We start from the raw sequence: 17,314 nt of genomic DNA on the forward strand, positions 1-17,314 counted from the left end.
TGAGTCAAAATTAAGGATAGACGCACCTGTAATGTCCAGCATTAGTTAATTTCTGCGACTTCATTTTCTTCTCCGAAAATGAGTGATGAACTGCTACGTTTACCATCTTCAAAAAATGAATTCAAGGACTTCTTCCCCAGAAGAGCAGATTTATTACAACGATCTTACAAAAAATAATAATAATTAGAAGTAAGATTACCCATAAGAAATTACACAATACATACAATCAGAGTTATATTCTATCTGCTGAAACAAGAATTTGCATAAGCGGATATGAGAACAGAAACTAAATGGAGACTACGAGAATAAATAATCGGCCACCCTTGCACATCTTTCTGGTTGCAATCCTATTGCTCAAGGGAATAACCCCAATCCAAAAAGGGGTTCAGCGATTTACCAAAAACGAACAAAGCCGAAAAAGAAACATAAAAGGTGATCTCTATTCCTCAGAGCCTTTTAAGTAAGTTTCTTTAAAGAAAAGCCTCGTTGTTATATAAAATTAGCCCTCTTCAGAAACCTGATTGTTCTGCAGTAGTATGGCCATACTGACTCGATAAAATCGAGATATCTCTCCAGTAACCAGCCTCGGAAGTCCTTCAAAATTCTCCTACTTTCTTCATTGTAGTTTAGGTTTCTAATATCTGCCATAGGTTTCCATATACGAGTTTGTATGGCTTCTATAAGCTTCCCAGATAATATGTAATCATACGCCAGTAAGGAGAATGCAGGCAGATTTTTTATTACCTTTACCGTCTGCTTAAAGATGAATACATAAAGATGACAAATTGCCTGAAAAATCTTAACGCAGAGAGCGACAATTATTGGTCCAAGAAACCATAGTTGAGTCAATTCCTTCGACACTTCTGATCCATAGATTAGGTTAACTGCGAGGTACAAAGGAGTGCTGCATATAAGAAGCAGAGTTAAGCCATCAAATTAAGTAAAATTTGGAAGAGACCACTAATACAGATAGAAAATCTTTTACTCTCGTTTTGACCGTTAAGCAAAAACACTTGTATCATTTATTTACTTCATGAATGCCCGAAAAAAAAGGTACAGTCTAAATATGGACATAAAATATTAATAATCACAATCCTCAAACAAGCAGCAAACGCGTAGATGCGCACAGAAGGACAAAATCAACCAACACGGAAGATGAAACCAGAAACATATAATAATTGCAAGCACCAAATGATGCAGTGAAAATAAAATCAAAATGCATATATCCAAGCTCAATCAAAAAGTCAAAAGCCTTGTTGATTTGGAATATCTCAATGCACAAAATTCATCTTTCTCACCATATCTATGCCATTATTAATTCGTAAACATATTACAAATTTTAAAATATATTCTTACCCACTATCAGAAACTAAAGCAGATTCACTTTAAAATTGCAAAATATCAACTATTTGGCAGAGTATTATTGCTCAAATTATTGAATCAAGTTGTTTTCACCTATATTTTTTCATAAAATTTTGTATTTCTTGTTTTTTGAGTTGTTTTGGAAAATTAATTCATAACAGGTTGACATTCTGTATCTCTTAACTATCAGCTTTCTCAATGCCAAAAAGAGTTGAAGAGAGAGTAAGGAACAGACAGAACTGAGTTGCAAAATGCTTACAATATCAACAATGATATTTTTATTGTTGCATCCAAACCCATAAAGTAGTACCAAACAGCCTTCAAAACTTCACCTCTTTCTCGCTTTTGTTTAGTGTTTGGCAATTCTGTTGTTGACGTTGAAGAAGGTTCATCGACAACTTCTTCCACTGGTTGGGTTTGTGATGGCAATCGCAGTAATATCAACCAGTTCTTGAACAAATATTGTATAGCCTGCGACCTGGTTGTAGTCTCATCCGCTAATGAGTAAGAAGCAGGTACAACATTCTGTACCTTGGAGGATTCCACCAAGGATTCTTTACTCTCGTGTTGCCAATAAGAAACTTTAGCAGAATTTTTAAGGGAATTTGACCCATTGTTCCTGATGCCAGAACCATCATGTCTACTGCTACCTTTAAAAGCTGATATCTTAAAAACAATTGACTTAGGTCCAAGGGCAAGGGAAGTTCCTACACTGCAAACAAGTTATTCGATCAGTTCAAATCGTAAAGTGGGATCAGAAAGAGTCTTGGTATGCAACTAGGAGAAAAAAACGAATTTACAAATCATAGAAATTTGTCACAGAGGTACAGAATTCCCCTAAGAACCATCGTGTAAAAGATTGTGCTTTGCAGGCCTACAAGTCATTCAGCACATAGAACTTTATGTCATTTGAAGTTATTGCCATTAAAGACACGCAGAGATACCATGAAAACATACATTCCAAAAATGAATTGATAAACACAATCGTAAAATAAGAACAAGGCATAAAAACAAATACATGTCAATGAATTTATTCTCCTGGTAAGCATTGTGATCTTCTAAGTTGTAATAACAAGCCAATTGGTTTCCCCTTTTTCTTGCTGACTAGCAAGTAGCACGTGCAAGGCATGTGATATCCCGATGATTATTGCTCAAGTTTTTTTTGTGTAGACTAACTTAAATCGTATAATAAAAAACTATTTATAAAACATGATGTTGATATATAATCAGTTAATGAAAATAATAAATGTTTCAAAAATGTAAAAACAAATATTTATTAATAGGAGAAATTAATTTAGGACATAAATAAAAAAAATAAAAAAGCACAGTGCAATAAGTTATAATGGATTCAAAGTTTTTCTTGCTTGATCTTCACAGATGATACATTTTGTGTATCATTTTTAGTTTTTACTTGTCTCTTTCTCTTGTAAAAGAAAAAATCTTGTCATCATACCAATCAGGATTTGGGTACTTCCTTTGGCATCATCATCTAATTTCTTTTTGTTTTATTGGCTTCGTGAATTGGACGTAGGAGTCCTTTGGATTTTTTTTCTCTTTATAAAAGTATCAATTTTTTAATCATTCTCAAATTGAATTTGAGAATTTGCATTTTCGTCTTCGAATTTACCTGAGTGAGAAAAAGTCAACGTTAATTAAATTCATTCAACACTTAGAAGCCCCGTACTTTCAACGTCATAATTCCTCCCACTGACTAAAAAAATATATGTTTTATACATTGAAATGTTTTTATCTCCGTCAGTAGACTAATCTAATGTTTTAGATGTTTCATAGTGTTGACTAAAATAAATATTAAGGCAATACAAATTTATAGAATTTTGTATGAGTGTTACATAAAGATGAATATTTGTTTTAGCTGGTGAAAGGAATCAAAATGCAATTTGGAACTTGAGGTAGGCTTGTGTAACTCTCTATCACTTGATGTTGAAGTTTTCTAGGAATTGTATGTAATATGATTTGTGTTGAGGCAGAGAAGAAGATAGTTTGTAAAATAAAGAGAGAATCTTAGTTCTTACTTAATTGAGTTGAATTCAAGTTTTTGGTTAAAAAATTTGATTAAATATTATTTTCTTTTCAATTCAATTCATTTTATTTAAATTAAAAGTAATAATGTTGATTTTAATTTTTTGCCATTTGCCAATATATTTAATTTTGAATTCATTTTTACGACTCTCCAGTCAAAGCATTGAGATAATTTATCACGGGTTCTTCATATATATAATTCTTTGAAGTTTTTTTTAAAATCTAATTACATTAATTTTTTAATAATTCGTTGAATGTATTCAAATAATAGTAAAATAACTCAATAAATAACGTAATTGGTTTAATTTAGAATTTAAATGAATGTCCAAGAAAATTATTAAAATGGAAAAAATAATTGATACTAATATTAAATAAATTTAATAGTATTTTTTAAAAAAATGACTTATTTGCTACATACAAACTAAAATACGAATATAACTCAACTTTATTTATCACACTTGCTTACAATTGGAAAACTTTTTCTATCATCCACATATGTGTGTGTGTGTGTGTGTGTATATATATATATAATGAAATAACTTTTTTTACAAAAATGAAATAGAATGAAAAATGACATAATTGAATATGCTAATGAAATAAAGACAAGGAAAGAAAGTCAAAAGACATAATCATAACCATAAAACCAGTATTAATTATTAATTAATACTTAATAGACATTTTTTTTATCTATATCTATGTACCTACAAAAATGTGGATCATTGGCCATGTTTTTCCAATTGTCAAAAGATAAAAATGACCTCCTTATCAATACAAATCCAAAAATTCAGTACGGATATATCTATATAAATTTCTAATTGTTGTAAGAGTAAAAATGAAATATCAAAATTTTATATTTATTCCACTTAATATATAATTAATTAGTAGTCTAATTATTCCACATAATATATAATTAATATTCTAACAAATGCTAAAGAATTATCACTACAATATACATTGATTATANAAAAAATAATTGATACTAATATTAAATAAATTTAATAGTATTTTTTTTAAAAATGACTTATTTGCTACATACAAACTAAAATACGAATATAACTCAACTTTATTTATCACACTTGCTTACAATTGGAAAACTTTTTCTATCATCCACATATGTGTGTGTGTGTGTGTGTGTATATATATATATAATGAAATAACTTTTTTTACAAAAATGAAATAGAATGAAAAATGACATAATTGAATATGCTAATGAAATAAAGACAAGGAAAGAAAGTCAAAAGACATAATCATAACCATAAAACCAGTATTAATTATTAATTAATACTTAATAGACATTTTTTTTATCTATATCTATGTACCTACAAAAATGTGGATCATTGGCCATGTTTTTCCAATTGTCAAAAGATAAAAATGACCTCCTTATCAATACAAATCCAAAAATTCAGTACGGATATATCTATATAAATTTCTAATTGTTGTAAGAGTAAAAATGAAATATCAAAATTTTATATTTATTCCACTTAATATATAATTAATTAGTAGTCTAATTATTCCACATAATATATAATTAATATTCTAACAAATGCTAAAGAATTATCACTACAATATACATTGATTATAGTAATTTATATTTTATATCACTTCAAGAATAAAATATAACTCCTATATTAATTTTATTAAATAATCCATCTCTATACTACCTTTAAATATTTTATCCTTTTAATTTTCTCTCTACATGTTATTTTATGATTTTAAAGCAATTTTGTAACTATATTTTTAGCGCAGTTTCTAATTAAATAATAAATTGTAGTATCACAAGAAGATATAAGAAAAGTAATAATTATATATGCAATAGTAGAATAAAATGATAAGTATATAATAATCTAATAATATGAAATTTAATACTAACATATTTTATGATTTTTTAACTAAAAATTGAAAGTAAAGAGTTTAATAAATTATTTAGGAGAATTTATGTCCTATTATTTATATCTTTATATTTAAGTAGTTTTATATAGAATAGTGTAGAATAAAGGGTCAAGTTGATAAATCGCAAATAAAAAAATTTGCCCCGTTATTTACACTTTTATATAGCTAATGATTATTAAATAATAAATAAGTAATAATAAAAATAATACTAATAATTCCTCCTTAATTTTAGATCTCCTCTTCATTTTTAGACAAAGATATAGAAGGGTAATTTTGTCAATGTACAATTGGAAAACAATCTCCTCTATCCACACTTAGAATAGTGTCGAATAAAGGGTCAAGTTGATAAATCGCATTATTTACACTTTTATATGGCTAATGATTATTAAATAATAAAATAAAAAAAATAATACTAATAATTCCTCCTTATTTTTAGATCTCATCTTCATTTTTAGACATTGATATAGAAGAGTAATTTTGTCAATGTACAATCGGAAAACAATCTCCTCTATCCACACTTTTATAGGCATATAGATATAGATATAGATAGATTGACATAGAAGGATAATTTTGTCGATGTACAATTGGAAAACAATCTCCTCTATCCACACTTTTAAAGGTACTAGGTAAAGACACGTGCGACGCACGTGAAAATACATTTTTGTTGTCAATAATTGTTGTTAAAGAAATGAGATCGGAAGATATTAATTTACAGAAAATTATATATTAATGATTTTCATGTTATTTTAGTCAATAGAAAATGAGGATGCTACATGTACAACCAAATTTGTACAATAATTCTTACCACACAAAAAAATCTTTACAAAAATTTTATTTATCAAAATCTCATTATAAATTAAATATAAAATCTCATTGGACAATAACAAAATCTCACGATATAATTGTTGTAAATATCGCAGTAGGATGTATTAATGGTTGTTCTTTTAACATTATCCGTAGGAAATTCAATGTAATATAATTTGTACAACAAGTATTATAAAATGAGTGCAAAAGATATTTGTTTAAAAATTTTGTGTTATAAATCTAAGGTTATTCTTGAATGGAAGGATTTCAATATATTCAAATGTATTTTTGTTATTTAGTGAAGTGACATCGTAAACTTCAAATCCACTCATTTCATGTGTATATAGTAGTATTTCATGTTAATTATGATATATTTCAAGTCCACCAAATAATGATGTAATTTGAAATTCATTCTACTTTATATAAATAATAATATGTAAATAAGTCATGTGTAGATTCAATATTTGATCTATTGTTTCATTGTTAACAATAAAATTATAATTCTAATCCATGAATTTGAAATCAATTCATCCAAATGCAATCTAAATAAATTAATAATTGTTGAAAAACATATTAGTAATAAATCTTATAATTTTGTATAAATTAGACATTGGAGAAAATATAATATAGAATTGATATATCATAATAATAATTAAAATTAAATTTGAGAGAAGAAAAAATTATAATACATAGCGTTGACCACTTATTTTACCACGTGCTACTGATTTATGAAAAATAAAAATACAATATAGATAATATATTCTAAATCTTAAATTAAATTATTGTGTCAAATATTTTCTTCCTTTATATTTTCAATTTTTATTGCTTTCACGTTTTTTTTGGTCATCATCTTTTTCTTTTTTGTGAAAAAAAAAAAACAATATTCTCATCATCTTCATTAGCAAATCTTATGGTGCTGTCGACATCGATCATTTGCATTTTCATATCTGTATTTTTTGATTCTTTTGTTGGAAAACTTTTTTTTTATAATAATTTTGTTGCTGAAAATCTTTCTATGCAATAATTTAATTATCCTCAATATTCATTCTTGTGTTATCGTCTTCTATTACTCATATTTCAATATTTTTACCATTGAGACAATTGATTATCGTCTTTTTTCTTTTTAATTTCTTGTTGTTCGGAATCTACTGATATCTTTTTTGCATTCAATATTTCGTCGTTGAAATATTTTCTTATATTTTGAATGTGTTCAATTATAAATTATTTAAATCGTTTTGTCCATTTTGAGAAGAAATGTATATTCTTCTCTATTTGATGCTTTTACAGATCTCCACACAAATTAAGTTTTTTTTTTTGGAAATTTTTTTTTGTTTAATCTACAAGCAAATAAAACCAAAGAATTTTGTTATTTCAGTCTTCTACAAATTATGTTTTTTTTTGTAAAAAAATCTTTTAACTTAATCTACAAGCAAATAAAACCAATGAATTTTGGTTATTTCATCATCTAGACAACTGAAAAATATGATTTAATTAATATGATATTAATTTATCAAAAAGTGTTCAACTCTTAGTGATATAACATATTTATGTGATATATTATTTAAATACAAAAATTCAGAATTACGATCAACATATTTTTTTTTATATTTCATACTATATTATTGGAAGTATTAAATTTTTATATATTAATTTTTTTTCTTGAGAAACTTCTTGCATATATAAACTCATTCAAAAGATTATAGATTTACAAAATAAAACAAATCATATTCAATTTAATATTTTGTAAAAAATATATGTTCACTTCATCTATAAACAAATAAAAACAAATAATTTTGACCTTTCTTATTATCAATCATAAGGAGAAATATTGAGTAATGCTAATGAATAATTTGTTTTTGTAAAGATTTATTCATAATAATTTTAAAAATTTACCTTCAAAGATATAAGTAATTGTTATAGTTTCTGATCTTTACAAAGATGAAAAATAGTTAAAATTAGTAAAACTATATGTATTCAATCATATATTGTTAAATTTTAAAAATAAACTAAGGCTTTGAAAAATATTAGTTGGGTTCTTTTATAAAGAAATATAGATAGAATAAATACTCACAAAATATTTATAAGGTCATCTTTATTCTATATCCGATAATAATTCGTATCATTTTTGTGAAATGTAATTAACTGTCGAACCTTCTTCATAAAACACCGACCCACATGATTTAATTATTTGGCATCATTATTTTAATTCGTAGTTTTAAATTAAATAATCTCAATTAATGTAAAATAAAGGATATTTAACATCATGTCCTTACACAAATTATGTTTTTTTTGTGGAAAAAATTCAATATATTTACATCCAAATAAAACAAAAGAATTTTGGTATTTCAATATTGTACAAACTAATTGTTTTGGGAAAAAATTATTCCACTTCATCTATAAACAAATAAAACCAATGAATTTTTGTTTTCAATATTCTCAAATTAATATTTTGTGGGAAAAAATATGTTCAATTCATCTACAATAAAATAAAAACCAAAGAATTTTGGAGTTTCAGTCTTCTTGGCAACTTGATCCTTACCTAACTATGTAGATTGACAATTTTGACATCATCATAATAATTGATTTTACAAAAACATCCTCACCAAATTAAAGATAAACTTCTTGCATATATAAAATCATTCAAAAAATTATAAATCTACAAAATAAAATAAATCACATTCAAATAAATATTTTTGTGAAAAACATTTGTTCACTTCATCTACAAGTAAATAAAAACCAAATAATTTTGACATTGTCTACGGAGAAGTAGTGAGTAATGCTAATGAATAATTTTTATAAAAACTTATTTATCATAATTTTAAAAATTTACATTCAAAGATATATATTTTAATTTTACAAAAAGCTGTAAATGTTTTGCCAATATATATCTCTTATAAAAATACTCTGTTAATTGCCAGAATATCTCATAAAGTAATTGTTATAGTTTATAGCCTTTAAAAGAGTAAGAAATAGATAAAATTAAAACAAATTTATTTATGCAATCTTATATCGTTAAATTTTAGTAATAAACCGAGGCTTTGAAAAATATTAGTCGACTTTCTTTTTGATAAAGAAATTTAGATAGAATAAATAAATATTTATTAGGATTATCTATATTTATATTTGATAATTGATAATTCTTGTATCATTTTGTAAATTTAATTAAATGTCGAACTTTCTTCATGACACCAACCTTGATAAAACAAGAAGAAAATTAGTTTAATTATTTGGCTTCATTAGTTTAATTATTCGTTTTAAAATAATTAATCTTAATGAACGTAAAATAAAAGATATTTAACATCATATCCTTATACAAATTAATTTTTTTGTGAAAAAAATATTTTCACTTTATTTACAGGCAAATAAAACCAAAGAATTTTGGTATTTAATCTTCTACAAATTAACTTTTTCGTGAAAAAATCTACAAATTAAGTTTTTTGTGAAAAAATCCTTTTCACTTCATCTATAAGCAAATAAAACCAATATATTTTGGTATTTCAATCTTTTCAAATTAATATTTTTTGTGAAAAAAGTTTGGTCAATTCATCTACAAGAAAATAAAAATCAAATAATTTTAGAGTTTCAACTTTCTTGGCAACTTGATCATTATCTAGCATAAATGTAGTTTGACAATTTTGTCCTAATCATAATAACTGATTTTACAAAAATATCCTCACTAAATTTCTCCTGTATGTACAAACTAAGGACAAAATTGACAATACACAATAGAAAAACTTTGACCTTGCTTCACACTTTTATAATATGTATAAATATAGATTTATATAGCTAATGATTATTAAATAATAAATAAGTAATAAATTATTAAATAATAAATAAGTAATAATAAAAATAATAATAGTAATTCCTCATTTTTAGATCTCATCTTCATTTTTAGACATTGATATAGAAGGGTAATTTTGTCAATGTACAATTGGAAAACAATCTCCTCTATCCACACTTTTACGGGTATATAGATTTAGAACAAAAGATGGTCAAGCATAAAAGAATATGAGGAACAAATCAACATAAATGAATGTGTCCCACATGTAAGACATTTCCGAGTTTGTATCAAATAAAAATTTGAAGTATCAGTCAATTTATGCTTTATAACAACAATAAAACATACTGCATCTCTTGTAAAGGCTTTCAAGAACTTGACCACATATCTTTAAAACTAAAATGCGTGAGCCATTCAAAAATCTTATTTTGCTAAAACACATAGATTGTCCATTGCTATTTAATACATCATCCAAAAAAAGGAAAACGGCCCTAGAACTGCAAGGTGGTATTGGCAGAAAGCATACACTCTCTATACAAATTGGTTATTAAAACAAAAGGTAAAATTTTATATATCAGATAGAATGATCTGTTTGCCTATCTCCGACAAATGATTATAAAGTGTAAAGTTGAGAAGACACCGCTGAATTCAATGCAAAATGATTTGGCAATTCAACATAAAAGAGCTACTTTATAGGAGCGTAGCATGTGAAAACTATCCCCCAGGATAGACATTCTAGTTTGCATATATGAATAAAGGCAAAAAAATTCATAAAAAGATACATAAACATAAACTTAGAACTATAAATGCAAAGATCTTACCTTAAACAAGATCTACATTTCAAAGAGATTAATCTGTCTTTTCGTCCAACAGGAAAGGATGATGGCACACTACGTTTTAACTTGCTCCCTCTGCTCCATGATGAAGGCACGGAGGGGAAAGAAGAATAAGAGCAGCTCTGAACAAAATCAAGATTGACATTGAAAATATCAATTGTGAATATCTTTTCAAGAAAAAAAGGAAAGGGAAAAAAAGCAGTTACATTCTAATAATCCATCATATTCATTAGATAATAATCACTCTAACCCATCAGCATTTTCTAAGTTTTGGAGTGAAGATATAAATGTTTAAAATTTGGAAGCAGTCAGCACTCAATGCTAAAATGGACATTCATGATCACCTGCAACCGATGAGTCGCCAGTGCCATCTTCTACACCATATGCACATAAGCAGTTCCCACTGAATTCATATTTACACTAAGAACCATAAACCTGGAAAAAAATCCACCAGTTTTGGCACGTGATCGATTCTCCAAGAATATCGTGACTTACAAGCAATAAATCTGATGACAGAAAACGCAACCTTAGCCTATGCTGATCAAATTCTTTATTTTTATTTCACATTAAACTTTATTATGTGCTCAAAATTACGATTTGACATATATAGAATAATATATTTCAATCAAAACATAACCACAGCAGGTATAAAGATAGACCACATGAAGCTAAAACAATACTCGTGAAGATAGCTTGAAAACAAATAATCCTAGGTATTCAAACCACAAATTATTGATAAATTCACCCTCCAAAAAATTAGCCAAGAAACTCCTCCAAGAGATCATAGACCGTAGATATAATTATACAACATATCTTCGGGGCATTTCAAAATTCACACACAGATACATAAAGCATAATTACGATAGATAATCGAAAAAATTCGTACAATAAACACAGAGATTGGTGTCGCCTACTGATGTACACGAGAAAATATTTCACCGCGTAAGATTGAAAATCAGATTACTCGAGAATTTTTATCTCTGAATGCTTTTTGTTATGGATTGAAGTTTCAAAGGAATGAGCTTTGGATAAAGGAAAGAGAGAGGACAAAATTGTGATTTTAGGGTTTTCAACGTACTCTTTTTTTTTGTGCGCTTTTTTATTTAAGTACTTATGCAAAAATAAATAAATTAATTATATTCTTGAAAAAAGTATTTATAATATCTTATACCCAAAAAAACTCATCAAAATAAAATTAATTTTGCTAAAACATCTTCATTTAATTGAAGTTTTATAAATCAATTATATAATAAAAATAGGAAATATAAAATAGTTAATAAACTTAATTTAACATAAATTTTTAAGGTATATGTTAATTTTTATTAAATTGAATCAAGCCCTTAGTAAGATTATTTTGTTTTTTTCCCCGATATTTAAATTTTTTTATTTAAATTTAAATTTAAAATAAAAATTATCCATACACAAATATTTTTTGAATTTCAAAAAATAAAAATTAAAAAATCGTCCCATGATTATGTTTTAGGTAAAAAAGTGATATATTTAAATATATTTTTACAAACTAAATTTAGTAACATTTTCTATTCAACTTTATAATATGATAGATAATTAATATTTTAATTAGAAATGTTTTATTATTATTATTATTGTTGTTGTTGAATAAGTTTTCTGTGAGACGGTTTCCCGAATCTATATCTGTGAGACGAGTCAATCTGATTCATATATTAAGTTAAAATAATTTTTTTTGCATAAAAAATAATATTTTCATAGATTCATATTATAAAATTCATATGTGAGATAATCTTATAAAATTTTTTGTATTATTATAGTTGAGGGTGGAGGATCTCGAATATGAGCTTTTGTTGAGTAAATTTTTTTAAACATTACCATTAAAACAAAAAATCTAATAATTTTGTAAAATTAATAAATTTAGGCCTGAAATTTTAATGTTAAACTGATACAAAGTTTCTTAATTTCATTCATATTAATTGAGTAAGATAAAATAACCCCCTAAAAATTAAAGTATTACGAAAGTTAAAAATGATAAATATAAAATCTATATTTAAATCACAAGAAGCATTATAATTAAAATATTACAGATGTTATACAAAATTTCAATATAAAGCAATATGGCCAAAATTTTTTTTTATTACAATTGAGATTAAGATCCTAATAAATATAAAATATGAAAAGACTCGAACTCAAGCCATATGAGAAACCCATTGAGGCTAAAGCAGATTTCTAAAGAGATTCGAACCCCATAAAAAAGTACTGTACCTAAGTAAGCAAGTAGAGAATTCCCTGTGCAAAGCAAAGGCCTCAATAACAAGTTCCAAGTATTTCCTGCTTCTGTGTCAATGTATATGATGAATATCATATCAACTGTATATAAACCATTGGCTACTGCTAGAGCAAAAGTCCTAACAGTGGATTAGTGGAAAACCACATATTTCTCATGACTGGAATCTGTATTTACTTGCTCACGGTTTCTTTGGTACCTTCCTTTTAGTTTTGGGCCTGAGAGATGACTCAATTCTTTGGTCCAAACCAGACAACTTGGACCTTGGATTAATTGTCCAAAGAAAATAATTTTGGTGAGTAGCTTTTTGTTCGGTCAAAAGGCCAGTGAATATGGTGGGACATTCTTTGTACAGGGAAAGCTGTTTAGCCCTCAAAATTTTAAAATCCGTATGATTTGTCATTATTTTATTGAAAATTGAAAGGGCATCATAATTCAAGTCACCTAATTAACAGAACTTATCATATTTTTAGTAGTAGTTCCAGTGAACGGCCCGTCCAATTGATAAGGATGAGAAAGAGGGACTTTCTCTAATTGAAGTTGAAGGATTGCTTGCATAACATCTGCCTTAGCCAAGATGGAGCATGGATGCCCTCCATAACATAAGTTAACGATGGTTAGTTCGGTCTACCATTGGTGTATAAGGTTTTGATTCAATGGCTACAAATGAGACCACGTCATTTTTTTAATTTGATGCAATCATGCAATGCGTTTAGCAATATGAAAAACACATGTGATATCTTTACAATCATTGGATGTGATAGTCGGGGAAAAATATGGTTCAATATTCCTCTGTCTGTTAAGATTTGAAATTTGGATCTAATTCAATTACAAAAGGTAGCTCAAAAGATGAGTATTGTCCAAATCCATATATGCAACTCTCATGGATTTTATCTAACCGATGTTGGACAACTAACACACCTCTTCACATCCATTAATGAACATCTGGAGCGAAAAGTTTATAAATGACCCAATTATGGGCAGAACGGATAGCTCAACTATGAACAGTCCAACACATAACGGTAAAACTTGAGCTCTGATACAATGTTAAAATTGAGAATTAGACTTAACACAATCCCAAAAGATAGCTCAAGAGGGGAGGATTGTCCAAGTCTATATATGCAACTTTCAGAGATTTTATCTAATCGATGTGAGGTAACTAATACCCTCCGACGCTCAACTCAAAAATAGAAAAATACATAGTCAAAATATATAAAAGATATGTCCATTCTAAACAATAAAACAAACTTAGTGTTTCTAGGTAGTGCATGATACTAATTCTGGAAAGACGGGTCAACACCCTCGATCAAGAACCGAACCCCCTTCATTCAAGTAAGCCTACTACCCTAATAGATACCCCTGCACAAGGACGAATATTCATTTTGTCCCTTATTAGGAGATCGCCCTCCTTAGAGTTTGGCTGACATCAAAATCCTAGATAATTTTTTTTTCAAGAATCACTATTTATTCTTATTGATGATTGATGACCGAAGTGTTACCTTCACATGATTATAAATAGTGTACATCATCATAAATCTACTGAGATCCTCATTTCCATTAAGAGCATATGAAAGTACATCGACCCTAATTTCCAAATTGACATGTCGTCAATTTTAGTAAGATATTTCGTTTACTTGAGACGCAAACCTGATCCCCTAAAGGAGACCGACCCTTAGCCTCCTACCGAGCTGTGATTTCTTGCCTTGTATATAATTTTCCTTTTCTCCCAACTTTGGACCGATATTCGAGCTGTGATTTCTTGTCTTGTATATAATTCGTCTTTCCTCTTGACTTTGGACCTCTTGGGGTGTGATCTCTAGCTAACCAGCTTATGCCCTCAACTGGAGACATTCCTTGAAGTTGGGCCTGGTGGGGTTTATTGGGCTTAAATATATTGGTCCTAACCGACCTCACCCGAAAATCATGAAGAATATGTTGGATATAGTGAATATATTACTTCCATGGCAAATTCGTTGAATCGTTGTAACCATCGAGATAGTGAACTTAAGGTAATATATATGCATAGTCATTCCCTTCGGAACTTTAAAAAAAATTGTGTTTATTATTTAATTTATTTATTTATTTTGCTAGAATGATTTGATGAAGTCGCCACACTACAATAAAAATGTTTTTTCGCAACGCGCAAATTCTATTTTCGCGGCACACATTGAACAAAACGATCGAGATTCCACATGCAAACCCTTAAAAAGCATCCCTAAAAGTAAAAAAGGATAGTGTAGTCGTGTCTTGATGATATATATATATTACTTTTTATAAATTAAAAATATGTTATGCGTTAATACATAACATTTGGTATAAAGTAAAGTTTCTTGACATGGAATCATGGGACATTAAATAGAACTTCAAAAGAATAAAATCCCAACATTTATTTTTTAAGAAAATAATACCAATTAGATCGAGTCCTTATCCTCCAATATCACTAAAGTAATCATAATTTATAATCTCGAGCTTTTCCCAATGTTTTTTTTTATTTAAAAAAAGCTCTTCCCTAATGTTCATTCTCTTGAAAATTGTAAAGAAGATATGGGTTGTCTATCATATAATATTAATTCTTTTTTTAAAAAAAAAAATCTGACCAATTGACAGCAAACCGCCATCAGAATCTGACCAATATAAAATTTCTTTTTTTAAAAATAAAATGATGAACCAGTACAAACTCGTTGTATCAAATTTTTTCAAAAAAAAATTCTTTATATCATAAAAAAATCTAGATTAGATGCAAGGAAAGCACGAATATGGTGGTAACGCATATGAAGTGGATTTGATTTATAACTAGAACATACTCCTACAGTCAAAAATATATGAATATGTCTCTAGTGAGACGATCTCATGAATCTTTATTTGTGAGACGGGTCAACCCTACCGATATTCACAATAAGAACTAATACTCTTAGCATAAAAAGTAATAATTTTTCATGGATACCCAAATAAAAGATCCGTCTCATAAAATACGATCCGTGAGATCGTCTCACAAAAATTTTTGCCAAAATATATGGAGTTGTTTGTCCATGTTTAATTCATTGAAAAAATATATGTGCACGCTTTTTGAGACATAATTAATAGAATATTAGTAAACAATAAGAAAAAATATTAATAAATGTAGAAATTGTACGTAACCGAAAAATACGCATTTATTTTTTTGAGTTTGAACGTAAGACTCATTCAAACAAACAAATTAAAGTCAAGTTCCAATAAATGCTTATTTCTTACTGTTTCTGTGGGGAATTAATTATGGAGTTGAAATGGTAAACTATCATTCATGCCAACCAACCCACTTTTTTTTTAGTACAACTATAATATTGTTCTGAACTACACATATGTAATATAACTTTATGCATCATTGACGGGATCTGAATATAGAACCCATACTTGTTTATCTCGGAAAAAAAACAACTAAATCTACATAAATAAATTAAGAAAACTAGCAACAATCAACGAGACTCAAATATAAGACCAAACTTTACAAAAAGTAATTAATGTGTTTGCACTGAAAATAAAATTGGTGAGTATATGTGGTCTCTATTGTTGGGAAACGAGAGTGACATGTAATGGGCCAATATTCCTCAACATTTCCTAATTCCTTTGCAGACGAGAATGTGAGTGGGTCTTTTATTAAAAGAAGAAATAAAATCATAATAAATAATTTGAAGTTGAAATAAATAAGCAAGAATGAATAGGGGAGGGGGGGAGGGGGGGCTCTACCAACAGTGGCAGACAACATTGCTCTACAACTCTATAAAGTCATCACCCCTCTTTTAATGCACTTTTTGCAACATTCATTGTTACTTTTTTTGTTTCTAATAATTAGTTGGGTTTAAATATTTTTCTATAATAATATTCTCTCGTCACAAATATAAAAAACTACATTTTTTCTTGTGTTCCAAAATTATATAATACATTTTATTTATATAATATTCTTTACATGATTCTAATTATATAAACTTCATTTTCCTTTTTGGTTGTTCTAAATTTATAATTAACTCTATTTTTAGTAGTCTGTATATTTGGGATGAATAGAGAAAAAATTATATTAAAAGAACGAAACTTCACTTAATCTATGCGAAAAAGAAATAAGTATGTATGTTTGGGACAAATTAAATGAAATATTATTTTATCTAATTTTTTTTTTTATCAATTTGTCACTATCAATAAATATATGGAGGGATATGACATTTTTTGTGTTTATAACTTAACATCGAATATGAATCTACATAATGTGGATGAACATTGATATTTACAAATGTTGCAATCCAACATTATTGAAAGGAAATATATTTTCTTAATAATTTCTTAATTTAATTTATTGTATTTCTTTGTTGATTTGAT

General features: G+C 27.3%; 1 protein-coding gene across 6 annotated transcripts; it reads right to left on the minus strand.

Annotated features, from left to right (window-relative positions):
• Positions 1 to 116: 116 nt before the first annotated feature.
• Positions 117 to 11,805, minus strand: LOC140958600 (uncharacterized). Of its 6 annotated transcripts, XM_073416109.1 has the most exons (6): positions 11,597 to 11,805; positions 11,055 to 11,145; positions 10,696 to 10,832; positions 1,622 to 2,074; positions 745 to 904; positions 477 to 607 (listed from the first exon to the last, which is right to left on the minus strand). In XM_073416109.1, the coding sequence occupies exons 2-6, from the start codon at positions 11,079 to 11,081 to the stop codon at positions 500 to 502; spliced, it is 885 nt and encodes a 294-aa protein (XP_073272210.1). In that variant the 5' UTR covers positions 11,082 to 11,145; positions 11,597 to 11,805; the 3' UTR covers positions 477 to 499. The 6 variants fall into 6 exon arrangements, with proteins under 6 accessions (XP_073272209.1, XP_073272208.1, XP_073272206.1 ...); XM_073416108.1 differs by having other exon boundaries at positions 117 to 904; positions 11,625 to 11,805; XM_073416107.1 differs by having other exon boundaries at positions 117 to 904; positions 11,055 to 11,216; positions 11,625 to 11,805.
• Positions 11,806 to 17,314: the final 5,509 nt, after the last annotated feature.

The sequence above is a fragment of the Primulina huaijiensis genome, chromosome 15 (genome assembly GCF_012295235.1).
Source record: "Primulina huaijiensis isolate GDHJ02 chromosome 15, ASM1229523v2, whole genome shotgun sequence".
NCBI lineage: Eukaryota > Viridiplantae > Streptophyta > Magnoliopsida > Lamiales > Gesneriaceae > Primulina > Primulina huaijiensis.

What these genes read in the sequence shown, in the direction of transcription:
- LOC140958600 (XM_073416108.1), bottom strand. Translation starts at nt 11,081, where the DNA reads ATGGCACTGGCGACTCATCGGTTGCAG. An exon ending in TGGCGACTCATCGGTTGCAG is followed by an intron (nt 10,833 to 11,054) that starts GTGATCATGAAT and finishes GATTTTGTTCAG; the next exon opens with AGCTGCTCTTATTCTTCTTT. An exon ending in AAAATATCATTGTTGATATT is followed by an intron (nt 905 to 1,621) that starts GTAAGCATTTTG and finishes TCTTATATGCAG; the next exon opens with CACTCCTTTGTACCTCGCAG.